This window comes from Cryptomeria japonica, chromosome 7, assembly GCF_030272615.1.
Source record: "Cryptomeria japonica chromosome 7, Sugi_1.0, whole genome shotgun sequence".
Lineage (NCBI taxonomy): Eukaryota > Viridiplantae > Streptophyta > Pinopsida > Cupressales > Cupressaceae > Cryptomeria > Cryptomeria japonica.
In genome coordinates this window covers 653,575,916-653,599,170 of record NC_081411.1, presented here as the reverse complement: position 1 = coordinate 653,599,170, position 23,255 = coordinate 653,575,916, and the positions used below count along the sequence as shown (strand labels likewise).

General features: G+C 42.1%; 1 protein-coding gene across 1 annotated transcript in view; it reads left to right on the top strand.

Annotated features, from left to right (window-relative positions):
• Nucleotides 1–5,594: 5,594 nt before the first annotated feature.
• LOC131071209 (protein CONSERVED ONLY IN THE GREEN LINEAGE 160, chloroplastic) overlaps nt 5,595–23,255 on the top strand; it is a 104,144-nt gene continuing 86,483 nt past the window's right edge. The window contains exon 1 of the mRNA XM_058006952.2: nt 5,595–6,238. Coding sequence (XP_057862935.1) covers nt 5,849–6,238 — 390 coding nt within the window. The 5' untranslated portion in view covers nt 5,595–5,848. The remainder of the gene's footprint in view (nt 6,239–23,255) is intronic.

The following is a 23,255-nucleotide window of genomic DNA, read 5'->3' as shown; positions in this document are numbered from 1 at the left end:
TGTCTATCAACGGTCAAGATTGTCATTTCAAACATGCAAGACGATCTAGAGGATCGTCACCGTTCCTCACTTCCGTAGTCTTTGATGGGACAGATGAAACCAAGAAAATCAATGAAGCCTGCAAAATTAATGCTTTGGCCAGCGAGCATGATACGTACCATGTACAAACTACGTACTCACAGCCACCTATGTACGACGACGACGACACTCGTTTCGAGGCAGTCCCAAGCGTTTCAAACCGTTGTAGGTCAGGACAGCTAGGAGTTGAGTAATTGATCCACTTTACGTACCTATCTAGAAACCACCGTATCAATAGCCAGTTAAATAGTTGTTTTTTAATTCAACTATTGCAGATTGAAGTGTAGATTAACAAGGTATTTTTGGGTCATGTGTATCATTCATCTATGCATGTAGCAACTCATTCCTGTTCAACGTTAAAGTTACGTGGTTGTTTCCAATTAAGTGGAACTAAATAAATGTATGCATGGGGTGTTAAACCTTCATGAATGACTTTCAACAGCAAGTAACCTTTGTTCCACTTGAGCAACTTTTTAACCAATCTCAAGTTTATTATTAACTTTAAACATAGTAACTACTACTTTTTTATGATATAGGTATTACCTGAATTTTAGGCTGTTTAGTTTTTTAATTATTAATTTTTTAATAATTAATAGTTAAATTATTTTTGAAACATTTTAAAAAATAATATATATTTTTTAAATTACTTAATCATTTTAAAATTATTTCAAAGTGTTCTCTAATATTTTTTATTTTTATTTTTATTATATTTTGTATTTTACAAACTTTAAATCCATGCATTTTTATTTATGTGAAATAAAAATTTATAATGAAATTTGTATACATGTATATACATATACATATATACTCATATACATAACCATTTATTATATGCAATCTTTGACTATTTTGTTTCTTGTCGAGTTGCCATTTCCATTGTCATTGTGTTTCTCATTTCTGTAACAATAGCAACTGAAGAAAGCAATGCCATTTCTAAGAGAGAAGTGATATTTCATCTCAACTAAAGATTCTCTGAAATTCTCATCCTAATGAGTCTGTATAATCAGGTTCCATTGTTCTTTTCCTTTCTAGGAAGCAACTCTTCCTCCTAGAATATAAGTCCCACTCAAAAACTTTTAAATAACTCAACTTTTCTCTTCTCTATATATGCCTAAAACTAGAACAACTTCAAGATAATAAAAACTCTCTACTCAACTCCACAAAATATAGAGACCAACACTCTTGATAATGACTTGAGACACTCCTCTCTCATATACACAATATGAATCAATTTTGCTTAAAGCAGACTGAACTCAATCACTCTCTTTTTGCAATACTCAATGATAATTATAATGCTTTCTCTAAATCGTGCCATAATAGAAAATGGTTTCTCTCGATAACCAAAAGTACCTCTCTACTCACGTAGATAATAAAGGCTTATTAATCATGCTTGTAAAAAAAGCAGTTGTTACGTTTATAATTAGAGTTATGATAAATGATAGAGTTATATAAGAATTAGGGGAAACTGTTAGAGTAAACATTATGATTATAATTACCTAGATTAAAGTTAGAATTAGCATACAATTATAATTAGGGCTACAATATAATTAGGGCTACAATGAAAGCTATTTAGGGATGAATTAAGGTAAGGATGAAGCTTAGGGTTAGAAATAGCGTTAGTTACACTTGAAATTATGGTTAGGGTTAGGGTTATATAGCGAGAGTTAAAGTAAGTTTTAGAATCAAAAGTATGGTTAGGGCTAGAATTATGTTTGATTTTAAAATTAGAATCAGGGATACACTTAGGTAAGGGTTAGGTTTAAGATTAGAGGTAGAGTGAGAATTAGAGTTTGAGATAGAATCAGGATTGGGTTTAGATTAGAATTATAGTTAACATTAGGGAACACTTGGGGTTAAGAACAACCAATTCCAAGCCAAATACAATTTAAAAAAGCCACCAAATTCAACGCAGATATAGCTAAAATGACCCAAGTTTAGCACCCAAATAGTGCGAAGTGCCTCAAAATTGATCCCAGGTGCGGCAAAACAACACCAAATTTAACTCAAATACCGTGAGAAATTTCTAAATTGATGAAAATACCATGAAAACCTCCATATTGATTCAGTCAGATACCACAAAAATCTTCAAATGTCATACAAATGTTGTGAGTAAACTCTAAAGCCAGCACAAATACTGCCAAAAAAAATAAATTAAATTCAGACAAAATATTATGAAAAACTCTTAAATTTTTAACCAAAACACATTGGAAAAACCTCCATAACCTCTAAATTTAGCCCAAATAGTGTGCTAACCCCAAAACTACTAAAAACACACACAAAATATAACACTACGCTGCTAAATCTACTAAATAAGCTTTGGCAATTAATCTTCTCAAATTTGAAGACAAAAGAAAAAACTCCAAACACGCAAAAGTCTGCCTCCAAGTATCCCGAATTGAGAGGAAACTCAAAACAAATATATTTGCCTAGCCTATACTGTCCCATGACTATATCCTCCATCTTGCCTGTGCTTAACTCTGCTACTCCCTCACAAACACTCACAAACACCAAAAGGCAAATGAAAGCTAAAAAATTGCAACACAATGCACAGTAACACATTTTTTTGTATTGAATTATACAGGTATTGGGGCACTGAGCGGCCTATGTTGTGTGATGATGAGCCATGTGGAGTTTGTTGCATGTCAAAAATCTAGAATGATCCCTTTCTTTTTTGCCTCGGACGTAGCATTTGTTGTATTGAAAAGGAATTATATTTAAGTTCAAAATCACTGAAGATGTTGCATGTGAAAAATCTAGAATGATCCCTTTCTTGTTTTTGCCTCGGACGTAGCATTTGTTGTATTGAAAAAGAATTATATTTAAATTCAAAATCACTGAAAAGCGGACGTGAGAATTTATTTTTCTTGGTTTAGGGCTTTTGAAAACAAATTAATCTATTATCGCTTGAGTTGATTTCTTCTCTTGAATGCCACGAGAGCTTAAAACAAGGGCAGTTTCATTTCAAAATGGCACTAAAAGCAAGTCAAGATTCAACTTAATTTAGGACTAAAATGAAGAATCATTAATCTTAGCAAGGGACCACGTGATTTACCATGCGCACCTAATGTAAAGTAAACTGATATGCTAAAATGGAGATAGAAAACTTGAAATGTTTTGTTTAAATAACATGACAAATAGTAATTAATATCATGGATATTCGAACAAAGATCTTGAAACCCAAAAGAAAAATGAATCCTATGAAGGCATTCTCCTTAAGAGCATACAATATACTTTGTTCAAGAAGAAAAAATACTAAAAACTTTTTAAGTGTGTCCTAGTGCCATGTGTAGAGGATTTAAGGGAGGAAATTAAATAAAAAATAAATGAATAAATTAGTTCTGAGATTTAGAAAGTGCCCCACCCAAATCTCCATAAAATTTAAGGGGGGGATATAATTTAATATGAACTTAGCCCTTCTTTCTATAAATATGAGACAATATCATCCCTTCCTCACGACCCTAATAAACTAAGAAAAAATTAAATAGTAGATTAAACATTAATTTGTTGCATCATAGGCATTTTTAGAATAAAATAAATTAGTTTGTTTAGATATAGTCAATTTAAAATTTGATAGTTTTTTAAAATGTGGTCTTAATTAATGTGTAAAAGTAATTTTAGTTTTAGTTACTTATTTTTATTTTATATGGATTATGATTGAACAAGATTAAATTTGGTCAATGAGAATTTATAAATTAGATAATGGTTTAGGAAAGGGCATATAGTGTGTGTATGTGTATGGTTATATTCATGTAGATGTATATATAGTGGAGGAAACACTATCTTGTTAGAACCGAATCAAATGAACAATCGAGTAAAGGAACCTTGTTGGTCTCCTATTCATTAAAACACTCAGACCTTCATGGACAATTATGTAAACGTCCTTGGTGATAAAATGTCTTCAAAAGAATTACCAACCATAGGTTACTATCCACCACTAATGTGTTGATTTAATCATTTTATAAGATTATATCTAGCGATACTAAATTAAAGGTGCTTTTGGTAAATTTTTGCAAGAGACAACTTATTGATCCAAATAAGTATGGTTAGTGGGGTTTGACTTGTTATTATTTTAATTTTTGTGATTTCAATAAAAAAAATTATAAATTTGAATTTTTTAATCTTATATTGTAAAATAAGTCAAGAATTCTAGGATCATTCTATGAATAACACGTTTTTAGTTATAATCTTGATCATCAAATAAATGTTCAAATTTGAGTATTCCTCATAAGCATTCCAATACATTGATTATAAATATATCAAAGCCAATCTTTTGAATCATTCCACATTATTAAAATTACAAAATAAAATGCACGGAAGATTCTATCATATTCAAAACAATGGTTTCTCATATGAATTATGAATTCTAAGATGGAATTTTATAATTTTGTACCCTTCAATCCTAGAGGATAAAAAAAGGTATTATATTTTGATGAAATTTTAAAAGAATGTGAGCTTAGGATGAGATCCTATCCAATACAGCTAGGTAATGTGTTTAGGAATGGCAAGCCATCAAAATGTTGGCCATACACCTCATCAAAATCTAGCTTACTTGTATCTCATAAAAGACATGTCGAGTGATGATACATAATTCCTTACCTATTAGTTTGTATATTTCTCTCCAACTGCCACTATACCATCTTTGTAATATTACTACATAGACTTCAAATCATAGAATTTTTTCATTGAACTAATTTTCTTAAAGGTGAATAAATAAATTAAGGATATATGTATATAATCATATAATTGCAAGATTTCAATGCCATGCGTCTGTATCCTTATCACTCCCCTTGTATCTCTCTATCTCTCACCATCTCCCTCCCTATCCCATATCTATCTCACTATCTCTATCTCTATCTCTATCTCTAACTCTATCATTCTATGTCACAATCTCTCTCTTTCTCTATCTCTATCTCTTATCGATTTATATTTATTCGCCTCTCTAGCTCTAGCTCTCCCTCTCCATTTTTTCCTTCCATCTTTCCTTCTATATCTATCTCATTATCTATCCATCTCTCTCTATTCCTATATCTCTCTCTCTCTATATATATATCATTTCCCCTCTCTCTCTCTCTCTCTCACACTCACACACACACACACACACACACACACATTCTCTTCCTCTCTCCCTCTATATATTTACCTCTTCCATCTATATCTATCCCACCTCTCTCTCTCTCTCTCCCCTTCTCCATATGAATCTCAATCTCCATCTCTATGTTCAAGTCTCTATCTTTATCTCATTACCCCTTTGTATTTTCTACTCTCTCTCTCTCTCTCTCCCTCTCCTTATTGCTAGTAATGGAGCTTATAATGTTCCCAATTCAAAGGTATTATTCAATCATTTTTGGATCCATGAAAGTGGATGCATAGTTGAGTTATTATTTCTCTATTGAGACTTTTGATAAATGACCTACCAATTTCCCTCATGGATTGTATAAATGTATAAAAAATATAAAGCAATTTTTTTGAATTGACCTTCCACAACTAATCGGCGTACCCATTGCACACCAAGGTGCAATTGCTAGTTATTATTACAACTCAACAAGCTGGCATATCCATTTGTTCAGCATAGTATGTGTCTGAAAATTGTTTTACCAAAAGAAATGTAGATTTAAATTTGAATGGCTAACATGCATGTAGCGTCTCCCAGTTTGATTATATGACGGACAGCATCTTGCAAGATATTAAAAAGATAGAACCCAAGATGATCTTCTATCAATTTATAATCTTTGAAAAAACGATTCGTATTCACATTTCATAAGCTCACCAAATGATGTTGAGGAGCGCCACTCCCATCGGTTATGGGGACACAATTATTCTTTCTTCTGTAGGGACGATCTACGCGCATACGATATCTTCGAAATTCGTAGTTAGAGGCTCCAGTGATCTGAATTTGAATTCCAGCAGCGGAGACCTCAATGCAAATGTACCTGCTATAAAATTTATTAAACCACGTAATCTGAAGACATCAAAATGGTCTAAAGGAGATGGGCCAGGAGAATATGGAGGCCCCCCTGCATATACAGAACCCCAAAAATATTGGGGAGGAGACAATTCTGATCCTATCACCACTAAAAATGATTTCATTTGGAACAAAGAATGGTTGGCTTTTGTCCAGACAGCTACTCCCGAGATGCCACAGCTCAAAGATCCCCAAAGGGTAATAGTTTATGAACATTTAAAATAAAATGGAACGCCTTATGTTCCATTGTTCTTGTAAGTATCTAATGTTTTGTGCATTGAACCGTTTCTTGTAAACACTAGTTTTTCACTGGGTAAAATTCTTTTTGTTTTTATTCAATCCTTGGGTATCTCTTAGGTCGAGATCGTCTGGGATTTGCACTCAGTGTTTTAAATTGTGTATAACACATCCAGCAAGTTGAGTGCTTTCAAAATTTCAGAAATTTATCATCATGCGTTCTGCTTTTCGAGCTTGGGACTCTGTAATGGAAGCCTCAACAGTTTTGCTACTTAAAGCTCATACTATCTGATATTCTTCTCGTAATTGTGGCTTCATTTAATTTGTTTTCTGTTTCGTTTTTGGTCTGTTGGATGGAGACCTCTCTTTGTTTGACTGAAAAGTTAGTCTCTGTTCTGCTTTGTAAGGTTCTAAAAAAGGGCCTGCTTAAAAGAACTCTGATATGCTACGAATATCACCAATGCAAAACTAGAGCTAGAGCATTCCATCATAAGGTGACTGTAAAGGATTTAGGTTATGGTCAAACCAGATGCAAGTTTGAAGTACGAGACCTAGTTGTGGAAGCTCGCACGGAAGTTTCCTATTTACATTATACATTATTAAAATTTTGTATGTTTAGGTTTGAACCTCACAACCTAGCTCAGGAGTAAACTGGACCTTGCTAAACCGCCTACACCAGTTGTAAAAATGAGTGAAGGCATTGATTCCATTACCTCTCCCAAATTCTCTTGTTTACTACTAGTAAGGACTTTGGCATGAGAAATAAAATCATTGCCTACGTGTATAGGGTCACTAGCCTAAACAAGAAAATTATCATCTACTCGTACAAGGTAGTTCCTAAAAAGAAAGTTGTCACCTACTGACACAAGGTAATAGGCCTCATAAAGAAAATCATTACTTACTCGCACAATGTAATTAGCCTCAAAATGAAAATCATGATTGCAAATTCAAAACTAATAATGAAACTCGCATGAACAATCAAATAGGAAGATAGATCCTCCCTAAGATACTTTATAAAAATTGATCATGCTGGTGTGTAGAGTAAGCTTGGACCATATTCCTAATATTTCTTGTTAGAAATATGAAATAGATGCATAACCAAGAACTTTGTATGAGAGAGATAAGCTATAAAACTGTAAATGAAATAAAGGAATTACAGATCCGTGATTCCAAGAGTTGTGCAAATGTCAAGATGACAAGATTGCATTAGGAGCTCAAAGAGATGTCGCAAAAGAATGACTGCATGAATGCCAACCTATGCAAGAGCATCACAATGTATGCAAAAGAATGAAAATACAAATTAGGTAGTGAGTTTATAAAGGATTAAAGATAGGATGGAGGTGGCAAATCCAACCAATAGGGCGTGACTACCAAGTAGTCTAAAAATAGCAAAAGCTCCACCCTTTAAGGATGGGGACGCCACCTTATATGGAAGCAGACACCTCAACATCATATCCTCTTGTCAAACTCACGTTATGAACCTAAGCAAGTTTAATAAAATAGTAGGAAAAACTTAGGCCTAAGGGGAAAAAAAATAACTCACTAGGAAAAAGAAAACCTACAATAACATTTCTAAACACAGATCACAAAACCTACAATAACATTTCTAAACACAGATCACAATGCAATCTGGGATAAGCTTGGACTGCATGCTTAAGATTGTCAATAGGGATCATGCTGGAGTGTGCAGTAAGCATGGATCACAGTCTTAAGATGTGTAGATATGAGCCATGCTGGATTGGACTGCATAATCATTAGGCCTCAACCTCACTGCTTGTTTGTCAGTGTTATAGGCTACCTTGTTGCAATGGACTGATTTAAACATGGATCACACTCTTAGAGTGTTCCTATCATCTTCACACAGCAGTTCTTTGGATTAATTCGTTATTTCAAATTTCAAGGAATAAAAAATAAAGAGGTAGGTTTGAAGTGTCTTTTGACACACCAATGGTGGGGAGCAGGTCAGGATCTCTTGAAAGGGTTTTGACTCCACCAAGGCCCGGGATTCCTTCTTAGAGGTCTTGTGTGTTTACTAGAATCCAATAATTAGTTGCTTCAGAAGAAGATACTGGTTAATACTAGAGCAATAATGTATTGACTAGTGCTTTTAACTAGGTTCTTTGTTGGATTTTGCATCAGGGTTTAATGACATCTCTAAGTCAGTCACTATGATTAGAAATGCAAACATCAAGGTTAGCATAATGGAAAACTCAAATGACATTGAAAACATTTTAATTCAATATCTATACTAAGTTCAATTTACATGGGATTCAAAAAAGAACAAAAGACGAGCAGAGTAAGGAGAAAAGAGAGATAAGCATGCTCATCTAGAGTGATATTCCTTGGTTTCTGAGTGATCTAAATGATTTTCCAGAACTATCTATGCCACAAATTGCCTTGACTCAAACAGAGGATGAAGATGATGCAATCTTTAGCGATACTTTACATCATGTAGTATGACAACAACTGCCATAAGAATGCGAAAGCTATAGTTTAACTCTGGTTTCAAACTATAAGCATGCAATTATACATCCTCATAAAAACCATAGAGACTCCATTTGCAAACAAATAGTGGTCAGATTGAAAAGATGAAAAAGCAAAGACTTTATTAAAAAAGACAGTATTACAATGTTTCTAAATTCTCCATTATTTTCTATTTTTCCAGTCCTTACAAAGAGATACATCTGGGTACTTATAAGATTCAGAGTTGTTACGATAAAATCCAAATGAAGCAACCCACAGCAAACACCAGCAAGAGTTACAAGAGCTTTCAAACATCTCAAATCTAGCTACAATAGATTTTCAACAAATTACAATTGGCTTCAACAAGATGAGGAGGCCCGGTTCATCCATGGAGTGACAACTCAATCATGGTGGATGGCTAAAACTGTCTGAGAACCCCTCTTGCTTTTTGATTAGGTAAGCAGGGATTTTAAAAGGGCCCCAAATCTTGTACAAAGAGAAAGATAAAGCAATAAGCCTGATGGGACACCAACCAACAACCAAAGAGAAACTACGACATTACAAAAGACAAGGCATCGCAAAATCTTACAAGAAACTAGCCCAAAATCAGGGTGGTTTGAAAAATTGCTCCAAAGATTTTTGCTTTACCACAAAACAAGGATCGTTCTCCCCAAGGTTTCTTTTCTTGTGAATATTCATAAATCTACAAGGGGAACCCTCATCAAACCCTGATACATTAAACAAGTTTTCAATATTAGAACATGCAATAGGAGATTTCCCCCTATTATCAACCTTTTGTACCTCCTCAATAGTATTTCTAGACTCCTCAATAGCAGGCATTTGATCCTTTTTCCCCCAAACAACATGGTTCTTCTTATTCCTCAAGCAAGTGGAGGTAGTGTTGATGTGTTTTTTATGACATCATGCAGCACAGCTTAAAATACTAAGTATTCTATCCTCTCTTGAACAAAGACCTTTTGGATGCTAAACTATGTGATCAAACCAGACGACTCCAAGGTTCCGATAGTCAGGTCTTGACTTTATATGTGGATAGACTTAGTGATTGTGATGTGATTTGTTGGAATCACAAGGGGATTTATGTTTATACTTGAACTCTTGAATGCGGCTGGAACGTGGAAATTACTTGATTTGAAAAAAAGACAAAAGGGATTGAGGGTTTAGAGAAATCTAATCTACTCCTAAGATCAATGATAGCACTGTAACATGCTAGGATGGACACATTCCTTAAACCAAGCTTTGTTTCGCCATGCTGCCAACAACTACACAAAATCGGTGCAATCTTCCAAGGTAAATGAAAGGTTTTCATATTATGAACGTTCATCCAAATACCCAATACATTGGCGCAACTTGAATAAACATATCCACAATTGAACTTAGCACATCTTGTTGTTCAGGCTAACTATGCACTGTAATTGAAAATCAACCACAAATAGTTTGAACCAAGGAACTATCAACATCCACACATTACTCCAAAACAATCAATGAACTTCATCTAACATGAGGATACAACAAGAAACCATATAACATGTGGAAAAACCACCACTATCCACCATAAATGCAATGAAAAGGATGCTTATTTACATGCTTGGCAACAATTTCTGCCTTCTCCTCCTACTCTACTTCTAATCTAATTGCTTTTGCTATCAACTATTCTCTATTATAGACCTCGCTTTACAAATGAATGGCCCGGATCAAATCCAAATCAATGGCCAAGATTGAAAGATAGAAACCCTAATTAGGGCTTTTACACCCATTACATAACATTTAATGCTTGACCAATGATAAAATTACAATTTTTAGGACACATGTGCCTTCTTTGAATGTTGACCAATGAATGATGAGGTTAGGTACATCGAACTTTGTGCCTCCACATGTGGTAGTTATCCTCTTCGTTGGATGAGTCAAGTGCATTGAATCTGGACGCTTTGACTTGGAATGATGTGATTGGGTTGGTGATGACTAAGTGCCACCTCAACTACACCTTGTAACTCATCACAAGTGTTTGTGATTGAGCAATATCTCTTGATACTCAACATTTCCAAGTGCTTGAGGTGATGATGGTGAGAGATATTCCCAAATTGCATCATCTTATCCGATTTGATCACTTTCACCTACCCTTGTTTCTTAATCGCTTCAAATTGCATCATCTTATCCGATTTGATTACTCTCTTGTTGTACTGGCAACAATTCTTGGATTTCTGGAGGAAATTCAAGATTGTCCAACTTCCTCCTCATTGTGAATGCCTGATCCTCTTTGTATGACTTGATTCTTGCAACCACCTCTTGTATTCTTGAATGCCTTGATGACGGGCAGATCTTTCTTCTTTGAAGGATAAAGGTAATCCACCTCCGCCTTGTTGTCTTCTTCATATCCACTTTCAGGTAGGTATTGAGTCTTTGTGTGGCCTGATTTTGAGATGCATTCTCTCTTGCTGAAGTGCTGTAGAGAGAGCTTTGGTGGAGTCTTTCCTTTGAAGTGCATCCCTGCCTTGATGTTGCTTGCAGCTGTCTCCTTTACTCTCTTCCTTAAGCACTTGCAAAAACAAACAAACTACCATCAAATATACCTGATATATACTTATTTTACACATTTTTCAAACTTACTAATCTGATATGCATTTCTAATGGGGGGTGAAATGATGTTCTAATTTCTGTTCTCATGTCTGATTTCACTCACTTTAGGTCTGATTGGGGCTTTAAGTCTGAGATCTTTAACATTTTGAAGTCTGATCGTGGATTCTACCAAGTGATAGACAAACTTCACCTTCCATCTCAAGGTCACGGATCTTAGCAACCCAAGGAAAAATGCTTTTCCTTGGTCGCAGATTCTAGCAAGTGAAGAAAAAATCAGATCATTGTTGTGGATTTTAGCAAGGGAAAGATTCTTCCTTGGTCAGGGATTTCAGCAAGTAAAGGATAAATCTCACCTTGATCGTGGATTTTGGCAAGTGAAGGAAGAATTGGATGAAGGTCGTGGATTTTGGCAAGTAAGGGAAAATTGATCATTGTCGTGGATTTTAGCAAGTAAAGGAAAGATTTGATGAAAGCCGTGGATTCTGGCCAGCCAAGGAAAAATGTCATGAAGGCCGTGGATTTTGGCCAATGAAGGAAAAATGCATCTAGGTTGTGGATTTGAGCAAGTGAAGCAAAAATCACTTAAGTCGTGGATTTGAGCATGTTTACCCTGTGGGGTGTGTTATTAATATTGCATATCAACAATCAAATGATAACCATAGGATAGAATAGTAACCAAAAACTCCAGAGTAAAGCTTTCATTAATGCCAAAGTGTCTAGTACAATAATCATTCTCTACATCCATGTCCCCAACAACAAGTACAAGAGCATATATAAAGACACGGTCAAGGGTTGCGGTTACCACCCGTGGGGAACTGTCGTGCAACGGACAACTACCCTTGATGACACTAACATACTTAACCAACGTAGCTTAACAAGCAATACAAAGCCCGTTTTACGACCAACATCATCCCCCCCTAAAGAAAACTCGTCTCCGGATGACAAGGACAAAAATCTGGGACTAACACAACAAAATGGGGATGAGTACAATGCTACATAGAAGAAAATCAAGAAGAAGGAGGAGGAGGAGGAAGCGTCCTTGATGAAGAAGGCCTGGACTGCTGCTGCTCAATAAATTGCCTCAAAGTATGCTCTGCCGCCAACTGGCGTTCCCGAGATCTCTTGACCATAAACACAGCCTCCAACAGTTTCTTCTCCTTCGCATCTAATGTCTCCTGAGCCGTCCCCAACTAGGTCTCCAGCGACATCCGAAATTCCCTCTCCTGAACCAACACAACATCCAGCGCCAACCTGGATTCCCTCTCTCTAGCCAACTCCGCCTCTAACCCCAATCTGGACTCCCTCTCGCGAGACAACTCAGTCTCAATAGACCTCCTAGCCTCCACCGCAGCTAGTCTCTCAGCCTCTACAGAAGCACCCCAATGCTGAGCCCGCTGCAGGGCTAAGTAAGTATCCCGGAATTGCTGCTCCATCTCCTACACCAGGGAGTACAACTGGTGGCTACCTGGAAGTCGTGGAGTCTGCCAAGAACTTACCATCTCCGGTGTCTCTAGTGCGGGCCATCCCTGAGAAAGAAAACATCACTCAAAATCCTCCTCACACTGCCCAGTAAGGACTTGCGCTCGCCTGGCTAAGGCTCCTACAACAACATCCATCCCGGCTGCCTGCATACTCTTGGCCAACTTATGGCTCTGTTCCAATACTGACTCTCCCACCTGAGTAATGTGTGCCATGTATGCACCCATGGAAGCCAATCCACTGACAACCTCTTGCCCGACCTCAATATCTAATGGAAACCTCACTCTAGAGCGGGCATCCGCCCTATCTGAGACATGCACCACCTTGCCCCCCATGAGCTCCAAACCCACGCTATCCTCCAACTCCACGACCTCATCGGGAATGTGACAGCGTCCCAATAAAGGAGGAACTCCGACTGGGTGCATAGGCTGCATTGCCCACTCACTGAGCCAGGCATCTGTGGCTGCATCCACAGGGTCTCCCAACATCCTGCTAGCTTGCCCCACAACGATGTGCAGAATCTCCTCCGTTCCCACATGCTGAATTGGCTCTCCTGTATGCATGGCTGAGGCTGGCGCTACCCCTGATGGTGTCTCCTGGGGTGGACTGAGGGTGATGGCCAGCCGTAGTTCCCCAAATGCAGGGCCAGGGGTTCGTGTCCTCGCATCCATAGGCAAAGTACCCGAAAGAAGGGTAGGTGAAAAAAGAATCTTCCCTATGGGAGATGCAACTTTTTGTGTGCCAGCTTGCGCCATGCCCCCACGACCGTGTCCCTGCTCTCCCACGGTTGGTCCTACACTCTCGAACTCCTCATGCTCTGTACCCTCCGTGCAAAAGGCCTCCTCCGCGTCCTCCTCTGAGCTGTCACTTTCCATACCATCGTCCCCATCAGACTCGGAGACTACCACCTATACTTTTCTTTTCTTTGAAGACGACGGAATACTGCTGGGCCCAGAGCTCAAGCTGTCCAAAATGCATCCAATAGCAGACAGGTGGGTGTGTATCATCCGCTGGTAACTGTGGTTTAAACTCGTCCTCCAGTGGGACCTAGTCCATCGTGGCCGCAAGGAACAAAGCAATGGCATTGTGCGGCATATAAAAAGTTTTGTGCCGTAGCAAGATAATTTCGTCCAACTTATCTGCTAAGACAGCTGCCCAGTCATACTGTATCCCATTGTGCAGCCCGTCCATGAGAAATATGTGTTGGGTAGAAATGTCTGAGGCACGGTTGGAACCGGTGAGCCTTCTTTTCACCACGTCCATTAAGCAACGCATGTCGTCCTCAGCAATGAAGTCCTTCTTCACTCCCCTCTTCTTCTGTGCATGAGCTACGTCTTCCCATTCCTTCTGCGAAAGCTGACGACAAACTAAACCCAACATATTTTCCCTGTCCTGCTGTGAGGCCCTCTTCCCTACCTCATCGATTTTCGTGGCTCCTGTGGCTGGCAGGCCAAAAACCCGGGCAACCTCTGTTCTGGAGAAGGACACAGTGAGCTTCCTCCCACAATAATAAAAAACCCGGGCAACCTCTATTTTGGAGAAGGACACAGTGAGCTTCCTCCCACAATAATCAATTATCGAGCAACGCCCATGGCTATCATAATTCTGAATCATGGCTCTAAGAGGCCCTTCGAACTCCTTTATCCGAAAGATTGGCATTCAGATAATCCATTGTACGCCCGCTCTCCTCAAATTCTCCTTCACCAAATAGTTTTCCGCTGTATCACTCCACCATTTTCTGCAATTCAACCCATGTAAACCCTCAAACATCACAGTGTCCGCTGTTATCCCCCATGGGCCTGCTGCAACCTTTGGTCGGAGCTTCTTTTTACTAGTACTTGTGTCCATGCCTCCTGCAATCCTTACTCCTGATGGTAAAACCCTTGTCGTCTTGTCCAAGTCTGATAACTGTGCTCTCCACTGGCGCTTCTCTACGGAATTCATTTCTCCACCAATAGTTATACTGTTACTTTTTCCTGCGGTAGTGCGGCTCTGTCTCTATTCTCCTGGAGGCGTTGGCGGAGCTCTTCCTCTATTTCGGCCTTGCCTTCTATTTTTATTCTTCCGCGGCTTTGTTGTGGCGTTCACAGGGCTGTTGCGGCGTTTCACGAGGGTTCACGGGGCTGTTGCGGCGTTGCACGGGCTGTTGTGGCGTTCACATTTGTTATGGCGGGGGTTTTGTGCGGTGGTTCCCCCCACCGCACGGTGGTTCCATCGTGGCTTTTTTTTTTTATAATTTTTTTTATAAATTGTTTCCACTTAGGACTTGCTGGTGCGGCTGTCGCTCGTGGTACGACTTCAATTGGGAGCCGTTCATAGCCTGGGGCACCTCTTTTCTGTCCAACGTTGTTAGCCGGATCGCCCCGTTGGCCTCGACTTCGCCAATTTGGAAGGGTCCTAGCCATCTCACCTTAAACTTCCCTGGTTTGATCTCATTTTTGCCGTTGTATTTCAAAACCAGCTGTCCCTGAGTGAATTTTACCCGTTTTAAATGTTTGTCGTGCCATACTTTTCTTCTCGCTTGTGCGACCTCCGTGGCCCACTGCGCCACCATTCAACGCTCGTCTAGCTTGTTCAAGTTGTAAAGCCTCTCCCGCAGGCTTTCCATGTCTCCGAGTCTATTTTCAATTGCTATTTCTATTTGCAGACTCGGCACCATGAATTCAACAGGCACCACTGCTTCGTGACCATACATCAGTTGAAATGGAGTTTGATGGGTGGTCACCTTGTAAGTCGTTCTGTAGGCCCATAATACGGAGGGTAACGTCTCCTCCCAGTCTTCCTTTTCTACCCCGCAGGAATTGTAGATTACCGACACCAATATTTTATTAGTGGCCTCAGCCTGCACATTGGCGCGTGGGTAGTACGAGCTCGATAGTGAGTGGACAATCTTAAACTCGGTGGTCAACAGCCGTATGACATGGTTCGCAAAGTGGCCCCCTCGGTCACTTGTCAACTGAATAGGTATGCCATATCTCGTAATAATTTGTTCATAGATAAACTTAGCCGTACTTACTGCAGAGTTATCTGGGAGGGCCCTCGCCTCCACCCACTTAGTCAAGTATTCTGTTGCGACCACCATGTAACGGCACCGTCGTGCACGACTAGCCTTAAGAGGCCCTACAAAGTTGATTCCCCATCGTTCGAAGAGTTTCCGCGCGTGCGAAGGGTTGAGGGGCATGAAGTCCTGCTTCAAAGGTTTACCCGCTCGTTGGCAAGTGTCGCCACGACCCACTCCCGGGCGTCATTGTGTACGGGTGGCCACCACAGCCCTGCCAGCAACACCTTGCATGCCGTAGTGTCCGGGCCCATATGTTCGCCTGCGGGTCCTTCATGTGCCTCCCTTAATACACTGGGGACTTCCTCCTCCATGACACAGCGCCTTAGTACCTGCTCGGGTCCCATTTTGTAGAGTAAGCCATTGATCAGTTGAAAGGTCTTGCTCCTTAATACTAGCTTCCTCCGTTCCCCTGGAGGCATGTCCTCTGGAAATCGGGATGTCGATAGGTACTCTCCAATATTCTTGTACCACGAAGGGAGCACGACTATTTGGAACAAGTGCGCATCCGGGAAGTCATCATTTACTCCCTTCGGAGGTTCCCCCGACTTAATCCGAGACAGCTGATCTGCTATGACATGGCTTCGTCCTGGTCTTACCACAATTGTAAACATGAACTCCTGTAGTAGCAATAGCCAACGACTTATCCTCCCTTGAATGATAGGTTTGTTTACCAAGCACATTAGTGCTTGGTGGTCTACGTAAAATGTGAATGGTGTAACCAGTAGGTAATGTCAGAATTTCTGTACTGCATAGACCACGCCGAGGGCTTCGTGCTCCTTGGTACTATAGTTCTTTTCAGCCTTGGAGAGCAACCTGCTCGCAAAATAAATCGGGTGGTCCAACCCGTGTCCCCCTACCTGAGCTAGTGTAGCCCCGATGTTATAATTTGAAGCATCCATGTGAACGTGGAATTCCTTATCCCAGTTCGGGTATGCGAGTATGGGTGCTCCCATCAATCTCGTTTTCAGCTCTTCAAATGTGTCGCTCTGTGGCTTTGTCCAGATGTATGGCTCCCCTTTTTGTGTCAATCTATCCAACGGGTGGGACACCTCAGCGAAGTTCTTGATGAACCTCCTGTAGTACCCTACATGACCAAGGAAATACTTTACCCCGGTGACGTCTGGAGGAGCTTCCATTTCTACTATGACCCGAATCTTGTCAGGGTCCGTTTTCAATCCTTCTTTGCACACAATGTGTGCAAGCAATCTTCCTTGTGGTACCATGAATCTACATTTCTTCGGATTAAGGGTCAACCGTGCCCTTCGACATCTCTCTAGGCCCTCCCCGAGGGCCTTTAGGTGGATGTCCTGCCCGCTGTAAATAGACCAATCGTCCAAGAAAGCTTTGAAGTTTCCTACTGACATCTTGTCGAAGATGTGCAAGATGATGCGCTGAAAGGTCGCGAGTGCATTACATAGGACGAAGGGCATTCGGTTGTATGCATACACACCGTTCTCCACCACGAAGGTCGTTTTCAACTTATCTTCCTCCGTGATGGATATCTGGTTGTACCCAGAGAACCCATCCATGAAGGAGTATATTTCATGCCCAGCCACTTCCTCGAGGATGCTGTCAGTGAAGGGTATGGGAAATGGGTCTTTAATAGTGATAGCGTTCAGACACCGGATGTCTACACTGATCCGGATCTGATTGGCCTCTTTCTTGAGGGAAATCACAATGGGAGACACCCATTCGCTTGTCTACACCTTGAAGATTATGCCCGCTTCCAACATCCGCTCAATTTCGTCATTCACCCGTGCAACATAATTTTTGTTCATACGGTAAGGTTGCTTCCTTACTGGTTGGGCTCCCGGTACCAATGTTATGCGGTGTACACATAGCTCTGGGGGCACGCCCTCCAGGGCCTTGTAAGTCCATGCAAAAACATCCTTGTACTCTAGGAAAATTTTGAAGGCTGTGGCTTTCAACACTGGGTTCTAGTCATCTCTGACAAGGATGACCTTGGGATCACTTGCCTTTCCCAGATTTGTCTCCTTCAACTTAGCGTCTTGGTATTTAATAGGTGCGCCCTTCGGGAACTAGTGTGCGGGAGTGTCATTCACACAAGCCTCCCCTTCCTTGTATTCCCCGTATTCGGGAGGGAATGTATTTGGTTCTTCCTCGATACTCAATACATTGCATGAGGGTGTAAACAACTCATAATCTTCCATTTGCCAATGGAAGGGGCCATTCATGGAGTCCCCGTAATCCCCCGAGCATGCTTCCAACTCTAATACCCCTTCGTCACTGGGCTCCATTCTGCGTCGGTCTTCATACCCACCCAACTGGTCTCCTTCAGATTCGGACTCGGAGGAAGATGGCAACTCCTCACTCACCATCTGTGTACGGAGATCAATCACGTACTTCCTCCCCACGCTTTCCAGGGAGAGCGTATTTTGCTTCCAATTATGGTTTGCCTTTACCGCAATTAGCCACCCACGTCCCAGAATGGCGTCATACCCTTTCTGCTTCAAGGGAATCACTACAAAATCTAGCACGAATGGCTGCGTGCCAATCATCACCCGCCGGCCCATGAGGGTACCCAGGGGTTTAATCCCGTGTTGATCTGCCCCTAGCAGATTGAACGTGGGGGGCCACAATGTAGGCTTTCCCAGTTTTTTCCATGTCTCCTTTGGAAGCACATTTACTCCTGACCCTCCGTCCACAATGGTGTCGGTCAAGGTAGTTCCGAGCATGCCCATTTCTACCACAGCAGGGTGGCGTCCGCTGTTGACTACTAGCAACATAGGGTCAACCGTGGGGCTTATGACCTCCTTCGTTTTAGCTTGTGTGGGTACGGAGTTCAAGATAGCCGTTTTCAACTACGGTATGGTTTCAAGCAAGTCTTGAACCTTCACGGGTACCTCTATTTGCAATATTTGCCGTAGGATTCTCTCTTCTCTCTTCGTCCGTGACTGGCTTGTGGCCTCGTGGCTGTTTTGCCCTTGTGCGGCCATTTCCTTTGTGATCTCAACCCTTACTTCCCGCACTCTCTTGGTCTCTGTGTGAGGATCTGGGTATGTGGCCTTTTTGGCCTGTGCCCTTGTGATTGCCAACACTTCTGCCTTCGTAGGTTCGATGTTCAATAGCTTTACTCCTGGCTTCGGGCAATTTGCATCCTCATGGTCGCCTGGCCCACACCATCGGCGGAGGTGCTAAGGGGTGGCTTCCTTCGTGCAATCCTGGGCGAAGTGCCCCCACTGATTGCAGGCCCTACATTGGATCATTGGTCGGCCCTTGGCGTCATATTGGACACGGCTTCAGGTATTGTTATTCCTTCCACCGTCGCGTCTGTTGTCCCGGTAACCTCCAAATGATGCCGTTGTGTTGGTTTGCTGGGCCGTACCCGCTGGTGCGGATGTTGTGGCCTGCTTAGTGTACAACACTTGCGTATTTCGAGTCTTCATATTGTATGGGCACTCCTTGATGGAGTGTCCCATTACTTGGCAAATTTCGCAAAAGGCCTTCTTCGGGCATGTACCCTTCGTATGTCCTTCCTCCTTGCACTCCGTGCACCACACGTCTCCTTTGGTCCGGCTAGTAGGGCCTTTCATTGCTTTAAATTCTCTCATCATACGCTCCATGTCCTTCTGCAGGGCCGTCACTTTCTTTTTCGACTCCTCGTTACCACTCTCATCAGAGGAAGAGTCATTTTCCTCGAAGGAGGACTTCCCCTTTTTCTTGGATTCTTTGTATTCACTTTCTAAGTCCATAGCCCTATTGTATGCATCATCGTATGACGAAGGAGGGACTATCTTCATTTTCTTCTTCAAACTAGGTTTTAGGCCTTCTACGAACCACCTCTTCTTGAGTCTGTCGATCGACTGACTCTCCATTTTCCCAATTAGCTCCTTCAGGTGCCTTCCATAGGCACGAACTGATTCCTTTTGTCCTTGTTTCATACTGTACATCTTTGCCACTATTTCATTATCATCCCGGAGTAGGTGGAACTCCTTCTTGAAGGCTTTTCGCAGTGTGTCCCATGTGGCCTCTGCAGTTTTATCAATGTTCGAGTACCAGTCGAGGGTAACTCCCCGTAATGTTGCTGGAAATTGCCTCGTCCATTCGTCCTGGTCCGTGACACCAATGGCCGTCCATATGGTTTCGCAGGTTCTGCAGTGCCTTACGGGATCCTCCTTCCTGTCGCCGGTGAACTTCGGCAGCTTCTACCTATTGGCCATTGGTGGGGGTCGTGTCCCCAGAGGTGGCTGTTTCTGTTGTGCACCCGTGCCACTCCCCCCCGCGTCGGTGGTGTTTCCTATTTGAGTGACTGGGGGTACGATGTTTTGTACCCGCGTGCTTGGTGTGATGGGTCCCAAGAGCTGTTCCTGTTTGCCGTGTGCCTATGCCTCCTCTGCACCTACGATCATACGGTTGCCCTCTCCTCCATTCTCACCCTCATCCTCTGTTCGCTCCCTTCGGTGGTCCTCCGTGCGCGGTGTAAGGGATAAATTCCTGAACTGATCCCGGGTCTTTTCGACCAGATTTCTTCGTAGCCTTGTTTCCTCCAAAAATTCTTCGTGGCTTCTCACCCTACGGTGTTCTGGCAACACGTAGAAATCTCCTTCGGCTTCTGCTCCTGCACTCTCCGTGACACCTCCTTGGTTCCCTTCGGGCAACCCTTCGGCAGGTCGTCCTTCGGCAAGTTGCCTCAGCCTCCGTCTACGTTCTACTTGTTGTTCCAGAATCAAGGCTCTCTGTGCGGCCTCCCACTCCTCACTTTGTGCCTTCTTATTTCTATCCTTATTTAATAAGCTGGGCATTAATTCCCGTACATCTTCATAAATAGCAACAACACATAAAAAATAGAACACTTCTTTATTAATTCATCTCGTTGGATACAATTTATGTCAATAGTACGACACCATTATTATAGTATAGAATGTTCTTTATTCCTCTTGGAGGTTCAGGGTTCAATTTCCCCTTCGCCTCTTGCCATCACGCTCCGCTTCCCATCGACGATGGTTTTTTTCGTACTGTCGGATGACTTGTTGGCGTCGTTCCTCACGGGCAATCTCCTCCAGGCGGGTTCGTTGTGCCAGTGATCAATGTGCAAGCAACCGGGGGAGGTGGTTCATCAACTGATTCGCTGCGGGGATAACTTCCAGTGCGGTCCACACGACACTTGTTGGGACTTTAGCCTTCGTGGCTTCTCTTCGGACGTAGGTCTCGATGGCCGCCTAAAGCAGGATTGAGAATTCCCTCGTTGTAGTGTCCTCTCCGTCGTAGAGTTCCGTTTGTGCGTCGTCGGCCTTTGGGTTAATCTCACCAACGGATAGGCCCATCGTGTCCGTACGCCACCGCTCCTTCCTTTCCCGAGTATGTCTAGGCAACGACGCCAAATGTTTACCCTGTGGGGTGTGTTATTAATATTGCATATCAATAATCGGATGATAACCATAGGATAGAATAGTAACCAGAAACTCAAAGTAAAGCTTTCATTAATGCCAAAGTGTCTAGTACAATAATCATTCTCTACATCCGTGTCCCCAACAAGAAGTACAAGAGCATATATAAAGACACGGTTGAGGGTTGTGGATACCACCCGTGAGGGTTACCATGTAACGGGGTAAACATTTGGAACTTGGGGTTGGATCGGGTGCTTTGCCTATGGATGCGAGGACACGGACCCCTGGCCTTGCATTTGGGGTACTACGACCGGTCATCACCCTCAGTCCACCCCAGGAGACACCATCAGGAGTAGCGCCAGCCTCAACCGTGCATACAGGAGAGCCAGTTCGGCATGTGGGAACAGAGGAGATTCCGTACATCGCCGTGGGATAGGCTAGCAGGATGTTGGGAGAGCCTGTGGATGCAGCCACAGATGCCTGGCTCAGTGAGTGGGCAATGCAGCGTATGCACCCGGTCGGAGTTCCTCCTTTATTGGGACCCTGTCACATTCTCGATGAGGTCATGGAGTTGGAGGATAGCGCGGGTCTGGAGCTCATGGGGGGCGAGGTGCAGGTCTCACATAGGGCGGATGTCCGCTCTGGAGTGAGGTTTCCATTAGATATTGAGGTCGAGCCAGAGGTTGTCAGTGGATTGGCTTCCATGGGTGCATAATGGCACACATTACTCAGGTGGGAGAGTCACTATTGGAGCAGGGCCATAAGTTGGCCGAGAGTATGCAGGCAGCCAGGATGGATGTTGTTGCAGGAGCCTTAGCCAGGCGAGTGCAGGTCCTTATTGGGCAGTGTGAGGAGGAGTTTGAGTGATGTTTTCTTTCTCAGGGATGACCCGCAGTAGAGACATCGGAGATGGTAAGTGCTTGGTAGGCTCCACGGCTTCCGGGTAGCCACCAGTTGTACTCCCTGGTGCAGGAGATGGAGCAGCAGTTCCGAGATACTTACTTAGCCCTGCAGCGGGCTCAGCATTGGGGCGCTTCTGTAGAGGCTGAGAGACTAGCTGCGGTGGAGGCTAGGCGGTCTATTGAGACTGAGTTGTTTCGCGAGAGGGAGTCCAGATTGGGGTTAGAGGCGAAGTTGGCTAGAGAGAGGGAATCTAGGTTGGCGTTGGATGCTGTGTTGGTTCAGGAGAGGGAATTTCGGATGTTGCTGGAGACCCAGTTGGGGACGGCTTAGGAGACATTAGATGTGAAGGAGAAGAAACTGTTGGAGGCTGTGTTTATGGTCAAGAGATCTTGGGAACGCCAGTTGGTGCCAGAGCATACTTTGAAGCAATTTATTGAGAAGCAACAGTCCAGGCCTTCTTCATCAGGGACACTTCCTCCTCCTCCTCCTTCTTGATTTTCTTCTATGTAGCATTGTACTCATCCCCATTTTGTTGTGTCTGTCCCGGATTTTTGTCCTTGTCGTCCGAAGACGACTTTTCTTTTGGGGGGGATGACGTTGGTCATAAAACGGGCTTTGTATTACTTGTTAAGCTACGTTGGTTAAGTATGTTAGTGTCGTCGAGGGTAGTTGTCCGTTGCACGACGGTTCCCCACGGGCGGTAACCGCAACCCTCGACCGTGTCTTTATATATGCTCTTGTACTTGTTGTTGGGGACACAGATGTAGAGAATGATTATTGTACTAGACACTTTGGCATTAATGAAAGCTTTACTCCGAGTTTTTGGTTACTATTCTATCCTATGGTTATCATCTGATTGTTGATATGCAATATTAATAACACACCCCACGGGGTAACCAGAAACTCAGAGTAAAGCTTTCATTAATGCCAAAGTGTCTAGTATAATAATCATTCTCTACATCCGTGTCCCCAACAACAAGTACAAGAGCATATATAAAGACACAGTCGAGGGTTGCGGTTACCATACATGGCACACATTACTCAGGTGGGAGAAAATCATGACTTGCACTTTGAGTTGACCATTTCACTGCTTGCCTAAGTTGATCATTTCAACGCTTTCACCAAGTGT